This window comes from Misgurnus anguillicaudatus, chromosome 3, assembly GCF_027580225.2.
Source record: "Misgurnus anguillicaudatus chromosome 3, ASM2758022v2, whole genome shotgun sequence".
Classification (NCBI taxonomy): domain Eukaryota; kingdom Metazoa; phylum Chordata; class Actinopteri; order Cypriniformes; family Cobitidae; genus Misgurnus; species Misgurnus anguillicaudatus.
Window position 1 is genome coordinate 34,027,377 of NC_073339.2, and position 19,098 is coordinate 34,046,474.

The 19,098-nt window shown below is 38.1% G+C and overlaps 2 protein-coding genes across 2 annotated transcripts; both read left to right on the forward strand.

The window, feature by feature from the left end:
* Positions 1 to 22: 22 nt before the first annotated feature.
* LOC129444762 (thymosin beta-b) lies at positions 23 to 855 on the forward strand. Its single transcript, XM_055205629.2, has 3 exons — positions 23 to 174; positions 276 to 391; positions 481 to 855. Exons 2-3 carry the CDS (start codon positions 292 to 294, stop codon positions 510 to 512), a joined length of 132 nt encoding a protein of 43 aa, XP_055061604.1. The 5' UTR covers positions 23 to 174; positions 276 to 291; the 3' UTR covers positions 513 to 855.
* A 2,174-nt stretch (positions 856 to 3,029) lies between these two features.
* Positions 3,030 to 18,543, forward strand: pgm2 (phosphoglucomutase 2). Its single transcript, XM_055205631.2, has 13 exons — positions 3,030 to 3,292; positions 7,426 to 7,593; positions 9,051 to 9,242; positions 10,518 to 10,601; positions 11,528 to 11,721; positions 12,157 to 12,346; positions 13,341 to 13,438; positions 14,282 to 14,465; positions 14,677 to 14,770; positions 17,037 to 17,166; positions 17,248 to 17,437; positions 17,536 to 17,669; positions 18,173 to 18,543. Exons 1-13 carry the CDS (start codon positions 3,218 to 3,220, stop codon positions 18,273 to 18,275), a joined length of 1,836 nt encoding a protein of 611 aa, XP_055061606.2. The 5' UTR covers positions 3,030 to 3,217; the 3' UTR covers positions 18,276 to 18,543.
* The last annotated feature ends 555 nt before the right edge of the window (positions 18,544 to 19,098 follow it).

The window sequence follows — 19,098 nt, forward strand, 5'->3', positions numbered from 1 at the left end:
AATTAAAGAACAAATCAGCCAACGAGCTACACCTGCAATATTAATTAAACGCGCCTTAAGTTACCCAGCAGTCAGAACACCATCTTCCTCGACTATATAAGTGTAAAATTAGAGACTTTGGTCGGTGTCTCCTGCGTCCTACTAATTACTCTTCAGTAGTAAAGTGAGAGGAAGGTGGGTTTTTGGGAGTTGTAGTGTGCTTTATGTATTAGACAGCGTAAAAGGTGCTCTAGCATCTATTTTGTGATTGATGTGATGGTGTTTTTCTGTCCCAGGAAGCTCGAGTAAAAAATGGCAGACAAACCAGATATCAGTGAGATCTCTCACTTTGACAAGTCCAAGTTGAAGAAGACTGAGACGCAGGAGAAAAACACGCTTCCCACCAAAGAGAGTAAGTCTAATGGAAGGTTTTTGCTTCATTTGATATTGCCTGAACTGGTAGATTGATTTTTGAGTTTTATATTTATTAAATTCTCTTAGCCATTGAACAGGAGAAGCAGGTCGAGGCGTAACCCATCCAATTTCACTAAGGGCAGGATGAAATGGAGAATCACTTGACTTTGGGCAAAATGTGGCTTCTTCCAACTACCAGTCACTATGGCCATAAAGTGGAATATTTGTCCCTCTGCAACTTAAAAATCTGAAGGGTAACAAAGCTTTTTAGTAGCTGACTTTGCAAGTATTAACTGGTTAATGACAAACATCACTATGGTAAAATCATGTGTCTGCGTAGAGACTGTTGCGTGATGTATTTCACAGCTGCTATCTGACTTTAATGTTCTATATAAATTTAACCAAAGTGAATTATCTGCCCTTATTTTGAACTTTGTGAAATAAACTCTGCAAATGAATGTCCTTGATGTGTGGTTGTGTTTGGTTTAATTGTTCTATAAAAACCTGGTCATTTCTTGCTGTTGTATGTAGTGGTATAGTGAATATTGTGCACATTAAAGAAGGCAATATTCAAATTATTAGACTGGCTAGCATTGCACATGAGACTAGTGACCTCTGCTTGCATGTTTGACAAATCCTGAAATATACTAGTCAACATTTGAAGTGGATCAAAACCTTTCATAAAAGTGGGCCTAATACCAATACCCAATATTTGTTGTCTTAGGAAAATTTTGATTTACATTCTTGATCCACTTCAAATGTTGACTAGTGTAGTACGGCAGGTAAGCCAGGCCTCCCAACACCTCAAATGTAATATCAGCTTCCTTTTTATTTTAGCAACCAAAGGCACCATCCACTGAAATCCATGACATGTCGTCAATGCTTGGTTATTCCCCAAGGTCAAAAACTCATTAGTCCACTTGCTGGTGTAAGCTGGTATGATTTTGTGGATCCAAGGGGTCTGGGTGGTCTCATTGACAGCTATGAAAAGGTCACGGAGTTCATAAATGAATGAAAATTATCAGCAAAATAATGAAAACAACTTGAATCAATTACTAATATTTGTGCAAGCCATTAGCTCAAACATATGTGCCGATCTTGCATAAACTCAAAAGAAGAGAAAACATTTTTTTCTGCTTTCCTATTGGCGCCCTCTGCTGTATGGAAAAACACGTGCAGCCAAGAGGCAAACAGCTGAAAATAAAACAATTTCTGATGGACGAACTAGATATAAAAACAAGTCTTTATTCACATTCACCCCAACACATATTTTAAATATATTTATGGTTAGTTTTTACCTTAAAACTTAAAGGATAATTCCGGTATTTAACACTTTGAGTCTCATTTCTGGTTTGTTTTGGATGAACTACATGTAGTTCATCCAAAACAAACCAGAAATGAGACTCAAAGTGTTAAATACCGGAATTATCCTTTAAGACATCGAACAAGCGGGAAGCATACGGAATATGTATACATACAGAGTAACATTTATATTCAGGCTTCAAAAGATTGTACTTATAAACACTACTATTATAAGCCTGTAAATGCAGCAATATGCAACCTGATCTAAAAACAAACAGACTTTTTACTTTCTTAGTCTGCTCAAAGAATTAAAGAACAGGAAATGGGCTTTTCTATGCTGTGTTCCAGACAACTCGCCGTGTGTCTCAATCAGCTCCCTTGTTCAGTAGTCAGGGCACTGATTAGGGAGTCAGCCATTTTAAGGGCTGTCTCAATCGCGAAATCCGTTCAGTGCACTGGAACGTTCGTTCCCTAAAAATTCCCACAATGCAACGCAAAAACCAGTGAGCATCGATGATCCCTATGTTCCCTAACCGGAAATCACGTGACCTTTTCTGAAGCTCGCCAACCGAACATCACGTGATCCAACTCAATAAACTTTATGAAATGTTACAGAACTTTTATAAAGACAAACGTTTGTTTTAGTTGTAAATATAAACACACATTGCTACACAGTAAGGGACCACAATCTACTCAATATTTAAAAGAATAATATTTATTTAAAACTAAATATATTTATTACATTTAAAATGTAATTATATGCCTCCAATTTTATGCACAGATATGTAAGAGAATAATGACAGCATTTTTCACAATATACTGTTTTTAAAATTAAGTCAGAAAGATGTTGGTTTTGCCGGTTGTTGATGAGTAACAGCTGTGAGTGATTACAACGCGCTTAAGCAGCCGTGACAGAAAAATAAGTGAACATCGTCCCAATGTGAAGTGAGCTAGGGTCCTTACCAGTGCCCGAACCTGTGTACACGATATACTGATTCACGACCTCGGGAGCTAGGGAACGAATTGAGACACACGGTCGGATTTCGGAACTTCGGACCTCAAAACCGGAAATAACGTCTGCATAAGTAACATGAAATTAGTATCATTCAAAATGACTGTTACAAATGATCTAGTAACATCAAAACATTTAAAGTATTCAGTGACATTTAAAGAGTCCAGGCATTATTTCAAGGATGATGTGGAAAATATCCTAAATCTGAGTTGTATTGAGCGCAGCATAAACATTTCTTTACAAGTGCCTCACCAATGAGCTTCCACGGAGCGAGCAGCGTGAGCGAATCATGTTTGTCTGTCCCAGCCTGCCCATCCTTAAGGTCCCGCCCACTCTGCGTTCACACGCGTACAATCCGGAAGAATCATCCCAGCCTCAGCCACTGCACTAACAGTAACACTAAATACCACGAGATCGACAGGCAGTACCCATATACTTATTTGGGAACTAGGAAAAGAACGCTTAGAGGTTTATCGTTTACATTACGGTGTAGTTTTGTAATAAATCAACATGGACAAAGGCCTGGAGAGCACAGGAGACAGCACTTTGGATCAGGCTGTCCAACAGTGGCTGCAGTATGACAAGGTGAGATTAATACTGCAGATGTTTGTTTGATTAAATAAATATGATCTGACATTTTTGGTGCTAGAAAGTAATAGCCTGCAGCATGTTTCCAGGAAGTTGCTTAAAATGACTTCCTAGCAGAGGAAGGCGAATGTGCTAGTGTGGTTGTGATGATCTACTAATCATATCAGTTTTCAGAGTATTGGTAACGTTAAGCATTATTTCACAGGATGCTTTCAGGAAACTTACCGTTACTTAACTGGATTGCTCAACATGATGACAGTTGATTTAGTTCAATCCAAGTTCAGATTAAATGCGGGACTTTTTTATTGTGATTCATATTCCATTAATAAAGTCTCTCTCATTTCCCAGAATAAAGTTTTGTTGCTCTTTAGCAACTGTGTTTAGCTCTCTCATAACTAAAATGATGTAATAACGTTCTCATTTGTGTATATAGTTTTGTTTTTGGTGATTTTTTTTTTTTTTTGAGAAATAAAATGCTAACAAATACGCTAGTTTCATTACCGTTATTGGAGTCATGTGCTTTGCTAGTATTTATTGCCCATTTGTCATTTTTAAGCAGAAATGGGAGGCTGTCGATTAGGGTAAATTGGTAATGATATTCCCATGATTTTGACCTGATTTAGTCTGGTTAACAGTGTCTAGGAAACACAATGGATGTCACTGTACGCTTCATTTGTGGTTGTACACTGCAAAAAATTACTTTCTTAGTTAGTATTTTTTAGTTTTAAGCACAAATATCTAAAAATTCTCAAGTCAAGATGCATTTATGAGCAAAATAAGAAAATAAATCTAGTTTTAAGACAAAAAATATCAAATTTAACTAGTGCTGGGCAAAGATTAATTGCGATTAATCGCATACAAAATAAAAGTGATTATTGGTATAATATATGAGTGTGTGCTGTGTCTAATTATTATGTATAAATATATACACACACATTCATGTATGTGTTTAAGAAACATTTACATGTTTATATATATTTATTTATATTTTTATATAATCTATATTAAATATAAAAAAAAAATGATATATAAATAAAACAATTCTGAAATGAATATATGAATGTGTGTGTGGTTAAATATACATAATAATTAGACACAGTACACGGCATGGACATATATTTTGCAAAAAATCACTTTTATTTTGTATGCGATTAATCGCGGTTAATCTTTGCCCAGCACTAAATTTAACTGAATTTGTGAATTAAACAAGCAAAAAATCTGCCAATTAGGTAAGCAAAAAAAACTTGAACTTTCTTCTTAAACAATTAAATAATTTTTTTTGCTTGTTTTATCCACAAATTCACTTAAATTTGATAAGTCTAGTTTTTAGACAAAATGTATTTTCTTAGGTCATTTTGCTCATCAAGAAAAAACATCTAGATTTAAGAATTTTTAGATATTTCTACTGAAAACAAGACAAAAATACTAATTAAGAAAAGTCATTTTTCGCAGTGAAGGCACAATATGATATTTGTGTCTATATTTGCATAGACACAAATTATTATATTGGTATTGGCCAGTCAGTGTGCGCGCATTTTCTATTAATGTGTTCTTCTGTCTGCGGTCAGTATAAGTTCGGAGGTAGCCTCTAGCTTTGGTTTCTCACATTGACTTAATTACGAGGAGAGTAAAAGCATATTATTGTTGCTCACATGATATACATATGTCATGTTAGACATGCATCTTTTTTACATTAATAATTAAATTATTAATGCGTTTATCATTTAAATCTTTCATCAACATGTATTGAATTGTGCCAACTCTAAATCAACCATCTTAATAATAATGACGCCAAGTTTCATTCCTACTGGGTAATGTTAATTATTAATCGATAACCAAATGGTTTAAGAAGGGGAATGGTTTGGTTGTAGCTAGAAGGGATACAGCTATGGGCAAAATCTTGTGAAATTTCACCGGATGAGCGCTGTTTTCATCCTAATCCTACCCCCAAACCCATGGGTGTGATATCCTGCTCCTGGAGGGCCGGTGTCTCTCCGAGTTTTGCTTTAATCCTAATCAAACACCTGATCCAGCTAATCAAGGTCTAACTAGGCAGACTAGAAACTTTCAGGCAGGTGTGTTAAGAGAAGTTTCGGAGTCCATTCGGCGGATCTCCGGGTCTGGCGGTACCACTTTTAGCATAGCTTAGCACAATCCATTGAATCTGATTAGACCATTAGCATCGCTTTAAAAATGACCAAAGAGTTTCGATATTTTTCCTATTTATAACTTGACTCTTCTGTAGTTACATCGTGTACTAAGACAGATGGAAAAATAAAAGTTGCTGTTTTCTATGCCGATATATAGTCCCCTAGGTTTTTTTCTTATAGCAGGGGACTTTTTTAGGCACTGCATAATATCATTGGGCCGGCTGCAGCCATGTTACGGCAGCAAAATCCTTGATTATTATACCAGAATGAGAGTATAGTCCTAGCCATATCTGCCTAGAAAATAGCAACTTTCAATTTTTCGTCCGTCTTCTTACACGATGAAACTACAGAAGAGTCAAGTTTTAAATAGGAAAAATATCAAAACTCTTTGGTTATTTTTGAGCGTGATGCTAAATGGTCTAATCAGATTCAATGGATTATGCTAAGCTATGCTAAAAGTTGTATCGCCAGATCGAGAGATCGGCTGAATGGATTCCAAAACAGTAAAACTCAAATGTTTAACTCTAGGGAGCTGGAAAATTAGTCTATTTTCAAAAAAAGTGGAGTGTCCCTTTAAACCCAACATCTCACAAGATTTGGCATAGCTGTATTCCCTCTGACCAGAAAGAGTAGTCCTTTTTTAATTCACTGCCCACATTCTGATCATGATCTGATCAGTTCATAATGAATAAAAATCCCTGCCCTCAACAAACTGGGGTGGTTTCCCGGACAGGGCTTAGGCCTAGTCCCAGATTAAATTGCATATTTGAGCTGGCTTAACTAAAAACAGGTTGTACTGACATTACTTAAAGGATTAGTCCATTTTCTTAAAAGAAAAATCCAGATAATTTACTCACCACCATGTCATCCAAAATGTTGATGTCTTTCTTTGTTCAGTCAAGAAGAAATTATGTTTTTTGAGGAAAACATTGCAGGATTTTTCTAATTTTAATGGACTTTAATAGAACCCAACATTTAATACTTAACTCAACACTAAACAGTTTTTTTCAACGGAGTTTCAAAGGACTATAAACAATCCCAAACGAGGCAGAAGGGTCTTATCTAGCGAAACGATTGTCATTTTTGACAAGAAAAATAAAAAATATACACTCTTAAACCACAACTTTTCGTCTTGGTCCAGTCCAGCGCGACCTAATGTAAATGCGTAGTGACGTAGGGAGGTCACGTGTTACATATATAAAACGCACATTTGCGGACCATTGTAAACAATAAACGGCCACAAAGACATTAGTTAGTATCAGTTGACATACAACAACGTCGGAACGGTCCTCTTTCTCAACACATGTAAACACTGGGGCGGAGTTTCGCGTTCGTCTTCTGTGACCTCTTGACGTGATGACGTATTGCGTCGGGTCACGCTAGCACATCACGACCAGATCTAGATGAGAAGTTGTGCTTTGAAAGTGTATATTTGTCGTTTTAATTGTCAAGGATGACGGTCGTTTTGCTGGGTGGGACCCTTGTGCCTCGTTTGGGATTGTTTATAGTCCTTTGAAACTCCGTTGAAAAAAACTGTTGAGTGTTGAGTTAGGTATTGGATGTTGGGTTCTATTAAAGTCCATTAAAATTAGAAAAATCCTGCAAGGTTTTCCTCAAAAAAACATAACTTCTTCTCGACTGAACAAAGAGAGACATCAACATTTTGGATGACATGGTGGTGAGTAAATTATCTGGATTTTTCTTTTAAGAAAATGGACTAATCCTTTAAACTTGTATGTACAAATATATTAATGTCATTGTTCTGTCTTGAGTTGAGATGCACACCAGTAAGGTTTTTTTGTAAGGTATGTTTGTAAAAACGACCTTAATGCCCTAATATAACTAAGGCCTAGTCTTTTTGGACTATTCTAAACCCTGTCAGGGAAACAGCCCCATTCAGTTATAAATAAGTCTTGACATATTGTGTGTTTTTTTTTTTTTGAGCATATGAGCAGAATATTTTTTCTTTTGTGTTTAAAGAATCCAAAGACAGCTGCAGCTGTGCAGAAGATGGTTAAGGATGGAGCCGTGGCAGAGCTGCAGAAGTGTTTCGGTGCCCGTATGGAGTTTGGCACAGCGGGACTGAGGGCCGCTATGGGACCCGGGGTCTCGTGCATGAACGATCTCACCATCATACAGACCACACAGGTGACTGTAAAATGTAACACTGTACTGTAGGTTCAATGTAGAAGTATAAATCAGCCTTAATAGATTAGACTTAAATATTTTTTGTGGTAATTGCCAACATGCCTCAGATGTTGCTGTTTAAGAATTTTTGGTAGCACTTTATTTTAAGGTGTCTAGTAATTACAGTAAATCATGTATAATTTTATGCAACTACGCTAAACCAAAGCCTAAACCCAACCCTATATTAAGTGCATGTTGTTAATCATTAATACTTTGATTTACGACACCGTAAATCAAAGGGTAAGCAAGTTATTACCACGCTAGCCGAAACATTGGTGAAAGGTGTGGTATGTGTGGCATCTTGACACACTGCAAAGTATCACATTTCTAGACAAGGTGTCTCCATCCTTGCTCCTTGTGAGCTACTGTCCTGCAGACTTCAGTTCCAACCTTGCTCCAACGCACCTGTCTCTGTAATTATCACGCAACCCTGAACACCTGGGCTGCGTTTAGCCCAGACAAAACGTTGCACAACATTTCTTAAAAGACAAGTTCGGTATTTTACACTTAAAGCCCTGTTTTCAGATTGTTTATGAAGAAATAGAACGGTTTTGACTAAAATTTCGACATATGCGGCTGCCCCGAGAATTTTCGAGTGTTTGTTGTTTTACCTCCCACCTCTACAATGGGTGTATAGGTGCACTGGAACAATCCTTCCTAAAATGCATTAAACTTTCGTTTACAAAGACGTGAAACTCACCGAGTGTTCACTGATATGCTCACATAAGGGTCGCTGCAAAAGATGCTTTCCAACAGGTGTTTTAGCATTCGTTGTAAACTTGTGGACCTATTTTTCCAAACGCCTCACACCCGTATATTCTTCTGCTGAGAGCTTGAATAAAAAACACTCCAGCCCAGTTGGTGGCGATAATCCACCTTTGCCAATTGCAAGAATAGAAACAAAGTTCCCGGCGCGGAGTAATACCGTACCTCACAGCACATCTAATACATGTCAATGGAGTTGGCAAAAACTATGATAAAACCTGTTGGAATGCGTCTTTTGCAGCGATTTTTGTGTGAGCATATCAGTGAACCCCCTTGACCACTCTGTGAGTTTCAAGGGGGTCTTTGTAAACGAAAGTTTAATGCATTTTAGAAAGGATTGTTCCAGTGCACCATTAAACCCATTGTAAAGGTGGGAGGTGAAACACAAACACCTGAAAATTCTCGGGGCAGCCGCATATGTTGAAATTTCAGTCAAGGGTAGTGTTTTCCTTTAATACCTTGGTATATTTTGAAACCGGTAACTGGCCCATGCCCTAATTTTTTACCAAAGTGTATATGAAATGTTTAAGTACATTGATTTATATTTAGACTATGCTCTTTTTGACAGTAAACTTTTACAAAATCTTGTAATATTAATTTGAGTTTGACGTGTTCATTCATCATTCTCTTTCTTATTCCCTTTATTTTTGTAGGGTTTCTGTCGTTACCTGGAGCAGTGTTTTACAGATCTAAAGCAGAAAGGTGTGGTGATCGGGTTCGATGCTCGCGCTCACCCACCGAGTGGTGGCAGTAGTAAAAGATTCGCCTCCCTTGCCGCTTCTGTCTTGATCAGCCGAGGGGTTCCGGTCTACCTCTTCAGTGACATCACACCTACTCCATATGTGGTACGTATGAAACAAATGTATAGTGTATTAGGTTGTTATAGTTGTGACACAATAGCAGCTAAATGCTTGGAACTCTGATTCGAGTCAGGCTTGCAACATTTTCCCATGGTCCTTCTGGCCGTAGTTCTGAATGATTACATTATGATACAGTTTACATGATACAGTAATAAAAAGTTTTACCGTGGTATTTTTTGGAGTTCCATGCAAATATTACATAAATATCAGTACCAATGTATTTTAGTATTTTAGAGATTAGTGGTCTCCTTTACCAATCATCAACTTCTATGTTCCCACGAGTACACAGACTATCCCTTTGAGCCCACACACTGCCTTCTCTCATTCGTTGTCCTCTAGCCTAAAAATATTTTGCTCTCTGTTATGTAAAATACAGGATTACCAAAAAATGGCGTATCATATTTCTTATAACCTAAGAATAAAGTTATATAACTTCTCATATCCATCGTCTCAAAAAATCTCTGATTCATTGTTAATTTATGCAAGGGGCATGCTTTAGATTAAGCCAGGACCAGAGTTATTTTAGGACATTTAAGTAGTTTTTTACAATCATACCTTACAAAAACAATGCTGGTGTGCATTTTGAGACCAAACAATGGCACTGATATATGTTAAGATATTTTTATATTAAAGGAACAGTATGTAGGATTGTGGCCAAAACTGGTATTGCAATCACAAAACTTGTGACTAAAACTGGTACTGCAATAGCACAACTGGTGGCCAATACACAAAATGACAACATCAACATCAGTTGAGGGCTGCAATTCCACTTTTTAAATGACAATATCCTGGCCAGACCACTGTTGTCAGTGATATAAGTATTTGAAATGAAAATGATTTCTAGTGACATATCAGGGCCATTTTATGATTAATTGATATAAATTTCTTACATACTGTTCCTTTAAGGTAGCTCAAACATGTTTAGTCTAGGACTAGCCTTGTCTGTGAAACCAGGGGAATGTGCCATGTTTTAATCTGCCAGCCAGTCATGGGCTTGATCCAAATTTTGAACCAATCACAGCTGTTGGCACAGCATATCGATCTTTTAGCTGAATGGTTGGATCAGATGTCAAACAAACACGTATGTAAAGCTTGTACTGTAATAGTTAAAGTATTGCAATATATTTTTATTATACACTACTGTACATACTTTTGTGAAACTTTTGCATTACTTGTTGTGTCATTTCAAAAGGAAAAACCTCTTCTCATCTCTTTTTGTCTTGTCTTATGTTGTATTTACTGTCCTCTCTTTTATTCTAGCCTTATACCGTATCACATTTAGGACTTTGTGCTGGCATCATGGTAACAGCCTCCCATAATCCCAAACAAGACAATGGATACAAGGTACAGTATCATCAAAGTCCCTTTAGGGAAAATGCACCACTAGGCGGCCATCTTTTCGACCATTATTTTAGTTATGCAAGTCCTATCTATATAAATTGGGAAAGATGAATATCTCTAAAATCATGTGCTAAAGTCACAATAAAACAATATTTTTCCAACCTACAAATAAACCTAACCTAAACTGTACCATAACATTTGTTACTTAATCTCAAATTCTTCTAAAAAACACCTTTATTCAAAGTTGTTTCAGCTTTTGCATATGTGCCCAGGTTGGCAATCGTCTCACATGACTCTGTAAGGAGTCCCTGTCCCAAAGAATACTAAATTTTTATTGATTGATAAATGGTTGTTTTGAAGGTCAAGTGTGTGTCTTTTTTAATGGCATCTAGTGGTGAGATTGCAAATTGCAGCCAACCTCAATTTCGAAATGCTAAGAGAAGCTACAGTAGCTGCCACTATACAAACATGTCGTAATTTGAGACAGTGTAGGAACGAAACGCTCTGTATAACAGTTTGTCCGTTTAGGGCTACTGTAGAAACATGACGATGACTTCCATGTAAGGTGACCCACAGTGTATGTAGATAAAAACGGCTCATACTAAGGTAATAAAAACAATACAGTTTATTATGTGAGGTCTTTATACACCACTGATAAAATAGTTATGTATATTATATTGTATTTCTGTCAATAGATCCTTCTAAAAGTCCCACATTGTACCTTTTAACTGGAAGGTGGGACTTCTGTGGCCAGAGCGGCCATGTTGAGTGGCATTTATAGTAATAGCAGTGATGTATCTTGTTATATCCAATATCTTTGGTATCATTCATCCGTCCAACTGAATAACTGTTTAAACTGAAAAAATACATTGCAAACATGTTTTATTGGGAAAGTTGATATGATTTATTTTCAATGGATTGTGTTGTAGGTGTACTGGGCGAATGGAGCTCAGATCATTCCTCCCCATGATAAGGGCATCGCAGCAGCTATAGAAGAGAATCTTGAGCCTTGGGCTGAATCATGGGATGCAGATGGAGCCGTTCAGAGTCCCCTTCGTAAAGACCCATACAAAGAGATACACAAAGCATACTACCAAAGCATACAACAGCACTGCTTTCACAGGTAAATACACACACAAGACTGCACCGTTCAGCTGTTCCCTGTGTAGTTCACATTGGTATTTCTAACTGAATCGGTACAATCGAATCAAATCAGAAGCGAATACAAGGTGAAAGTAGTTTTTTTTTTTTTTTAAAGCAGAGGGTCTGTTCTTTCATTTTATATATTCTGGAAACTTTTGTAAAAATCATGAAAAATGGTGGCGCTGGCTGGCAACTTTTTTAAAAACGTTGGCGGGGAATACATGCATGCGTAAGCAGATCTCTCTGTACAGTTTACAGTTTATTAGGTTTTCCCATCTAAGGAACATTTTCATTACATTTAAAATATATCAGGGTTAATCTGTTTCAAACCACATCTGTATGGCCTGTGAATCAAAAACAAGAAACTAGTACTGATACACAGCCTGTGCCTTTACATTTTCTGCTGTTTTTTCAGAGAGCTGAATAAGAGTTCAGAGGTGAAGATCGTCCATACGTCAGTTCACGGGGTCGGGCATATTTTTGTCCAGGCTGCTTTTAAAGCTTTTGACCTTCAGCCTCCATATGCTGTGGAGGAGCAGAAAGATCCAGACCCAGAATTCCCCACTGTCAAATACCCCAACCCTGAGGAGGGAGAGGGAGTCCTGGTACAGCACACACACAAATACATATGCTAATGTATATGATGCTTAAAGGATTAGTCCATTTTCTTAAAAGAAAAATCCAGATAATTTACTCACCACCATGTCATCCAAAATGTTGATGTCTTTCTGTGTTAAGTCGAGAAGAAATTATGTTTTTTGAGGAAAACATTACAGGATTTTTCTCATTTTAATGGACACCAACACTTAACACTTAACTCAACACATAACAGTTTTTTCAAAGGAAGAGTTCCAAAGGACCACAAACAATCCCAAACGAGGCATAAGGGTCTTATCTAGCGAAACTATTGTCATTTTTGACAAGAAATTTTTTTTTTTCTTTTAAACCACAACTTTTCGTCTAGATCCGGTCCAGCGCGACCTAACGTAAATGCGTAGTGACGTAGGGAGGTCACATGTTACATATATAAAACGCACATTTGCGGACCATTTTAAACAATAAACTGCCACGAAGACATTAATTAGTATCAGTTGACATACAACAACGTAGGAACGGTCCTCTTTCAAGACGCTTGTAAACACTGGGGCGGAGTTTCGCGTTCGTCCTCTGTGACCTCTTGAGGTCATGACGTATTGCGTGGGGTCAGCTGGCGCATCACGACCGGATCTAGACGAGAAGTTGTGCTTTAAAAGTGTATATTTGTTATTTTTATTGTCAAAAATGACAATCGTTTTGCTAGATAAGACCCTTGTGCCTCGTTTGGGATCGTTTGTGGTCCTTTGAAGCTCCGTTGAAAAAAACTGTTGCGTGTTGAGTTGAGTGTTGAATGTTGGGCTCTATTAAAGTCCATTAAAATGAGAAAAATCCTGCAATGTTTTCCTCAAAAAACATAATTTCTTCTCGACTGAAGAAAGAAAGACATCAACATTTTGGATGACATGGTGGTGAGTAAATTATCTGGATTTTTCTTTTAAGAAAATGGACTAATCCTTTAAATCAAAAAGCAATTTTTTGTCAATTATGCCTGTGTCTGTGCAGACGCTGTCTTTCGCACTAGCAGAAAAGGAGGGGGCAAATGTAATTTTGGCAAATGACCCTGACGCTGACCGACTGGCCATAGCAGAGAAACAGAAGAGGTTTGTATATGCTTGAACTGTGCTTCATTGTATGGTTTATTAGAGGGTCGCTCCATTTTTTTTATGAAAATATTTTCATTTTCCAGCTCCCCCAGAGTTAAACATTTGATTTTTACTGTTTTGGAATCCATTCAGCTGATCTAAGGGTCTGCCGCTACTAGCACTTTTAGCATAGCTTAGCATAATCCATTGAATCTGATTAGACCATTTAGCATCGCGCTCCAAAAAGAGTTTGTATATTTTTTCTATTTAAAACTTGACTCTTCTGTAGTTACATCGTGTACTAAGACCGACGGAAAATTAAAAGTTGCAATTTTCTAGGCCGATATGGAACTATACTCTCATTCTGGCGTAATAATCAAGGACTTTGCTGCCATAACATGGCTGCAGGAGGCGCCATGATATTACGCAGCAGCCAAAAATAGTCCCCTGCTATTGAAAGTTACCAAGGGGACTACAGCAGCAAAGGCCTTGATTATTATGCCAGAATGAGAGTATAGTTCCTAGCCATATCTGCCTAGAAAATCGCAACTTTTAATTTTCGGTCGTCTTAGTTCACGATGTAACTACAGAAGAGTCAAGTTTTAAACAGGAAAAATATGGAAACTCTTTGGTTATTTTTGAGCGCAATGCTAATGGTCTAATCAGATTCAATGGATTATGCTAAGCTATGCTAAAAGTGGTTCCGCCAGACCCGGAGATCGGCTGAATGGATTTCAAAACGGTAAAAATTAAGTATTTAACTCTAGTGGAGCTGGAAAATTAGAATATTTTCAAAACAAGTGGAGTATCCTTTTAAATCGGTATTTAAAGTATATGTTATTCCTCTCTGTCTCTCCGAAGTGGGAAGTGGAAAGTGTTCTCTGGTAATGAGTTGGGCGCTCTTCTCGGCTGGTGGATTTTCCAGTGTTGGAAGGAGCAGAAGGGAGAGGGAAAAGCTTCTGTTAAAGATGTGTACATGCTTGCCAGCACAGTCTCCTCCAAAATCCTCCGTGCCATTGCTGTTAAAGAGGGCTTTCACTTTGAGGTATGAGTATAATTTATTTATTTACCCATTTGGCGGACACTTTTATCCAAAGCGACTTCAAATTCATGTGTTTCCATGGAATCAATGACATGACCTTGCTGGCATCATGCTTTACCAGTTGAGCTACAGGAGTCTGGCTAGCGGTACAATATTATGCATGAAATTATGTTTATTCCCTAAAATGTTTTAACGGAAACATTTATTTATCCAGGAGACTCTAACTGGCTTTAAATGGATGGGAAACAGAGCTAGAGAGCTGATGGATCAGAAAAAGACGGTCCTGTTTGCCTTTGAAGAAGCCATCGGTTACACTACACTCCTATTCAGACACAAATGTGCAATTTTATGTACATTTATGTGTAATTCTGGCAATGGTCCTGGATTCAACCCTTTTTTTTGACGTATTGATAACTGTTGGCAAACCTATGGTTAACCATGGTTAAATCACGGTTTTTGTAGCATACTGATGGTTATTTGTGGCATCCCATGGTTTAAAGGTCCACTGTATAGATTTTAGCGCCATCTATTGGTGAGACTGTGAATTGCAACCAATGGCTCAGTCCACACCCTCCCTGTCAAAACCATAAGCTGTAAAAAAAGATGGACGTAGTGTCCGTGACATCACCCATTGGTTTCTAAAGATCATTTTGAAGCTTAAAGTAGGCGTTGTCTGCCGTCGCCATCTCAGCCGCACGTCAACGCGCATCACTCGCGGATATCCGAAAATGGGTAAAGAGGCGGGTCGTGGGTGAAGTTGAGGTGTCTGGTTGCTGAAACCACGCCCGCCTAGCTCGATTCTAGTGACCGCAGTTGCTGTTCACCCCTCACTCAAGTGGCCACGCCCTTAATTATGCAGAAGTTTAAAGCTTAATATAATTTAAACGGAGGAGTTACAAAAAATTAATCCTTCTCACAGTTGTCATGAAGGGCAAACTTCGCTATACAGACCAAAAACTATTATTGTACCAAGCTGTAAACATATTATTTTCTGTAAAGTTGGCCACTTTAACATGGAGGGCTATGGGATTTGACTCCCTTTTGGAGCCTGCCTCTAGTGGCCAGTCAATGAATTGCAGCTTAAAGGAATAGTCTACTCATTTTCAACATCAAAATATGTTACCACCCCAACCAAGAACTGTTGATACATCCCTCCATCAATTGTACCATTCATTCAATTGTACCATTTAGAGACAAAGCTAGAAGTGACCAAACACAGCAACGTTTTTCCTATTTAAGACGAGTAGTTATACGAGCAAGTCCGGTGGTACAAAACAAAACGCAGCGCCCCTCTAAGCGGATTCAAAAGAGGAGCTACATTTTATGGCGTAATAGCACTTTTGGGAGTACTTCGACTCGGCGCAGTAACACCCTCCCTCTCCCATTATGAGAGTGAGAAGGGGAGCGGACTTTTCAGGCGAGTCAAAGTACTCCCAAAAGTGCTATTACGCCATACAATATAGTTCCTCTTTTAAATCCGCTTAGAAAAGCGCTACGTTTTATTTTGTACCACCAAACTTGCTCGTATAACTACTCGTCTTAAATAGGAAAAACGTTGATGTGTTTGGTCACTTCTAAATTTATCTCTAAATGGTACCATTGAATGAATGGGGCTAAGCTAAATGCTATCGAAGCGTCGCAGCGCGCTCCAGCGCTTACGTGCACGCACACAGATGATAGTGGGATGTATCAACAATTCTTAGTTAAGGTAATAAAATAATTTAATATTGAAAATGAGTAGACTATTCCTTTAAGTCACTTCCGTATTGGCTTCATCAGAGAGATCCGAAGGTTGCCCCTCATTCAAAACGCATTGGAAGCTACGGTAGCGGTCACGGGACAAACATATCTGAGACAACGTAGTGACGAAAGTGTCCTGTGGTGGCTACCGTAGCTTCACTATGTGTTACAAAAAGGAGGGGCGAGCTGTGGACTGAGCTGTTGGTTGCAGTTCACAGTCTCGCCACTAGATGCCACTAAAAATATAAACAGTGGACCTTTAAATGATAAGACTGTTGCTGCGTCCGAAACCGCCTACTACATACTATATAGTACGCGAAAAGCAGTAGGCGAGGCGAGTAGTATGTCCGAATACATAGTATTCGAAAAACAGTATGCGAAAAGTACCCGGATGACCTACTAGTTCCGGTTAGTTTTTGCAGTGTGCATACGATGGACACTTCACTATCCCATGATGCCCCGGACGAGGAGTTATCCAACGAAGAAGAAGAGGCACGCGGCTGTTTTCGCGCTGAAATGACATGACGTGATGACGACGTATGTCACGTGATGTAGCAACATGGCGGATGTAGTACGTCCGAATCTCATTCATACTACCAGGATTCATACTATACAGTACCTACTGTTTTAACGCCAATTAAGTAGGTACTTAATCTAATTCAGTACCTACTATACAGTATGCGGTTTAGGACGCAGCCATAGACATTTCAGCTGTAGCTTTTGTACACACACTTCCTGTGTATTCTATGTTTCAGATAGTTCTCAATGTGAAATACACAGTGATTGCGTCATAGGTTTAATGTTTTCCTTCATATTTCGCATATACTTTTCTAGGTTACATGTGCTGCCCTGCAGTTTTGGACAAAGATGGTGTGAGCGCGGCTGCCATCGCCGGCGAGTTCATCTCTTACCTGGCTGCAAAAAATAAAACGCTTTCCCAGCAGCTTACCTCTATTTATGAAGAGTACGTCACATTACATCATATACCGTCAGACACTTAAACAGTGATGTAACTTTTTAGTTCATTCTAATTTTCTGTTTTCAGGTACGGTTACCACATCAGCAAGAATTCCTACTTCATCTGTCACGACCAAGAAACCATTAAACAGCTGTTTGAGCGTCTTCGAAACTACAGCGGGGAGAATTCATACCCTAAAGAATGTGGTGGCTTTGCTGTGACTGCAGTGAGAGACCTCACCACCGGCTATGACAGCAACCAATCTGACAACAAGGCTGTACGTATACCCTGATTGGCTGGAACTGTTCAGTGTTTTGTATCTTTATTTCTCTGTTCAGTTCCATCTAACTGTTTGGCTTTCACCGTTGGTCGTAGGTTTTACCCACCAGCAAGAGCAGTCAGATGATCACCTTCACTTTTGCTAACGGGGGCGTGGCTACAATGAGAACCAGCGGCACTGAGCCCAAAATCAAATATTACACTGAGCTGTGTGCTGCACCAGGAAACAGGTTCGGTCATTTAATACAATATAAGCCCTAACTGGCTCATACAATGTAAAGGTGAAGGACAGTTTCAATGCCGCCAGCAACGCCAAACGTGAATTCCAAAAATAATGTTTGAAAACATGAAAAACAAGGGGGTCGGTACCATGAAGCCGGATTATTTGGCTAGCCAGGTAGGTTTAGCATTAGTTTGTGCCAATCCTGGGTCACTCATTGAACGAAAAATGTATCACTCATTGACCGCTATTATGGTGTAGAATAGTGCAGGATTGATAACTTGGGATGCACAAAACGGGTTCTGTGTGTTTTTTTGGCAATTCCATTCGGTGCCACTAGTGGCACTAAAATGCATATTGTGCCACTAAGATAATATTTTATTTTGTAAATACGATTAGGGTGTCCAGTTTTAAAATAAGAGTGATCAGGCACAGTAATATTTTTGGTATTTTCTAAATAACCTAATAATGGCATTTGTTAAATAACTAATTGACTCTTTAATTTCACCCTAGTGATCTTAACCAGTTGAAGTCCGAATTGGATAACCTGGTTGATGCCATCGTGGAACACTTCTACCAACCCGAAAAAAATGGCCTAACTCCTCGACCGGAGTGATAAGGACTTCCACACAGATTTACAAATGCTGAACATTCCTATACTGTTCCTAGTCTTAATATACATGAATATATATACAAATTTGAAGAAATATTTCATGTACGTTCTCATTATTGTTTCTGAAATTTAGATCAAAGCTGGTACCCCATAAACATTACTATTGCTTTGATCACTTAACCCACCGTGGACCAAATAGTTCTACTGCATTTTTTTTCAAATTCTCAAAGTTCTGAACTACAATATTTTTGAAATAAACAATTGGAGTTTTTTTCATGTCTTTTTTTTGACCCCTTTAAACAGTGATCGAATCGATGTTGCCAAGGTTGCAAAATGACAGATTAGTTAATGTCGATTTACCAAAATGATTAATGGATTCTTGTTTCTGAAGCAGATTAACTATCTTGTTAAATTTGACTAACCAAATGACCTCGGATGATTTGTGTTATTCAAAAAAGCCGAAAATGTTTGAGAGTCACTGCCATAATCTATAGTTACAGCTTGTCTGTGTACAGTGTTTTTTTGCAATAGATGTTGACATTTTATTGTCAAATGCAAGCAATTAGTTTGAAATTTCAGTAACATCTTTCAATTTTGTGATTATATGAACCAGGATTAACATTTTTGTAATATCTTGAGAGATGAGAGACAAATCATTAAACAAAGTTTATGTATACAGTACGACAATTTAGATTTAATGTTTGTTGGAATATAGAGACATGAAGTCATTTTTATACATTAAGTGATTCAGTATTGAACGTATTTGGCATACACCTGCATTATAGCTGGTGGTCCAGCAGAGGGCATTGTTGATCCGAAAATTAAT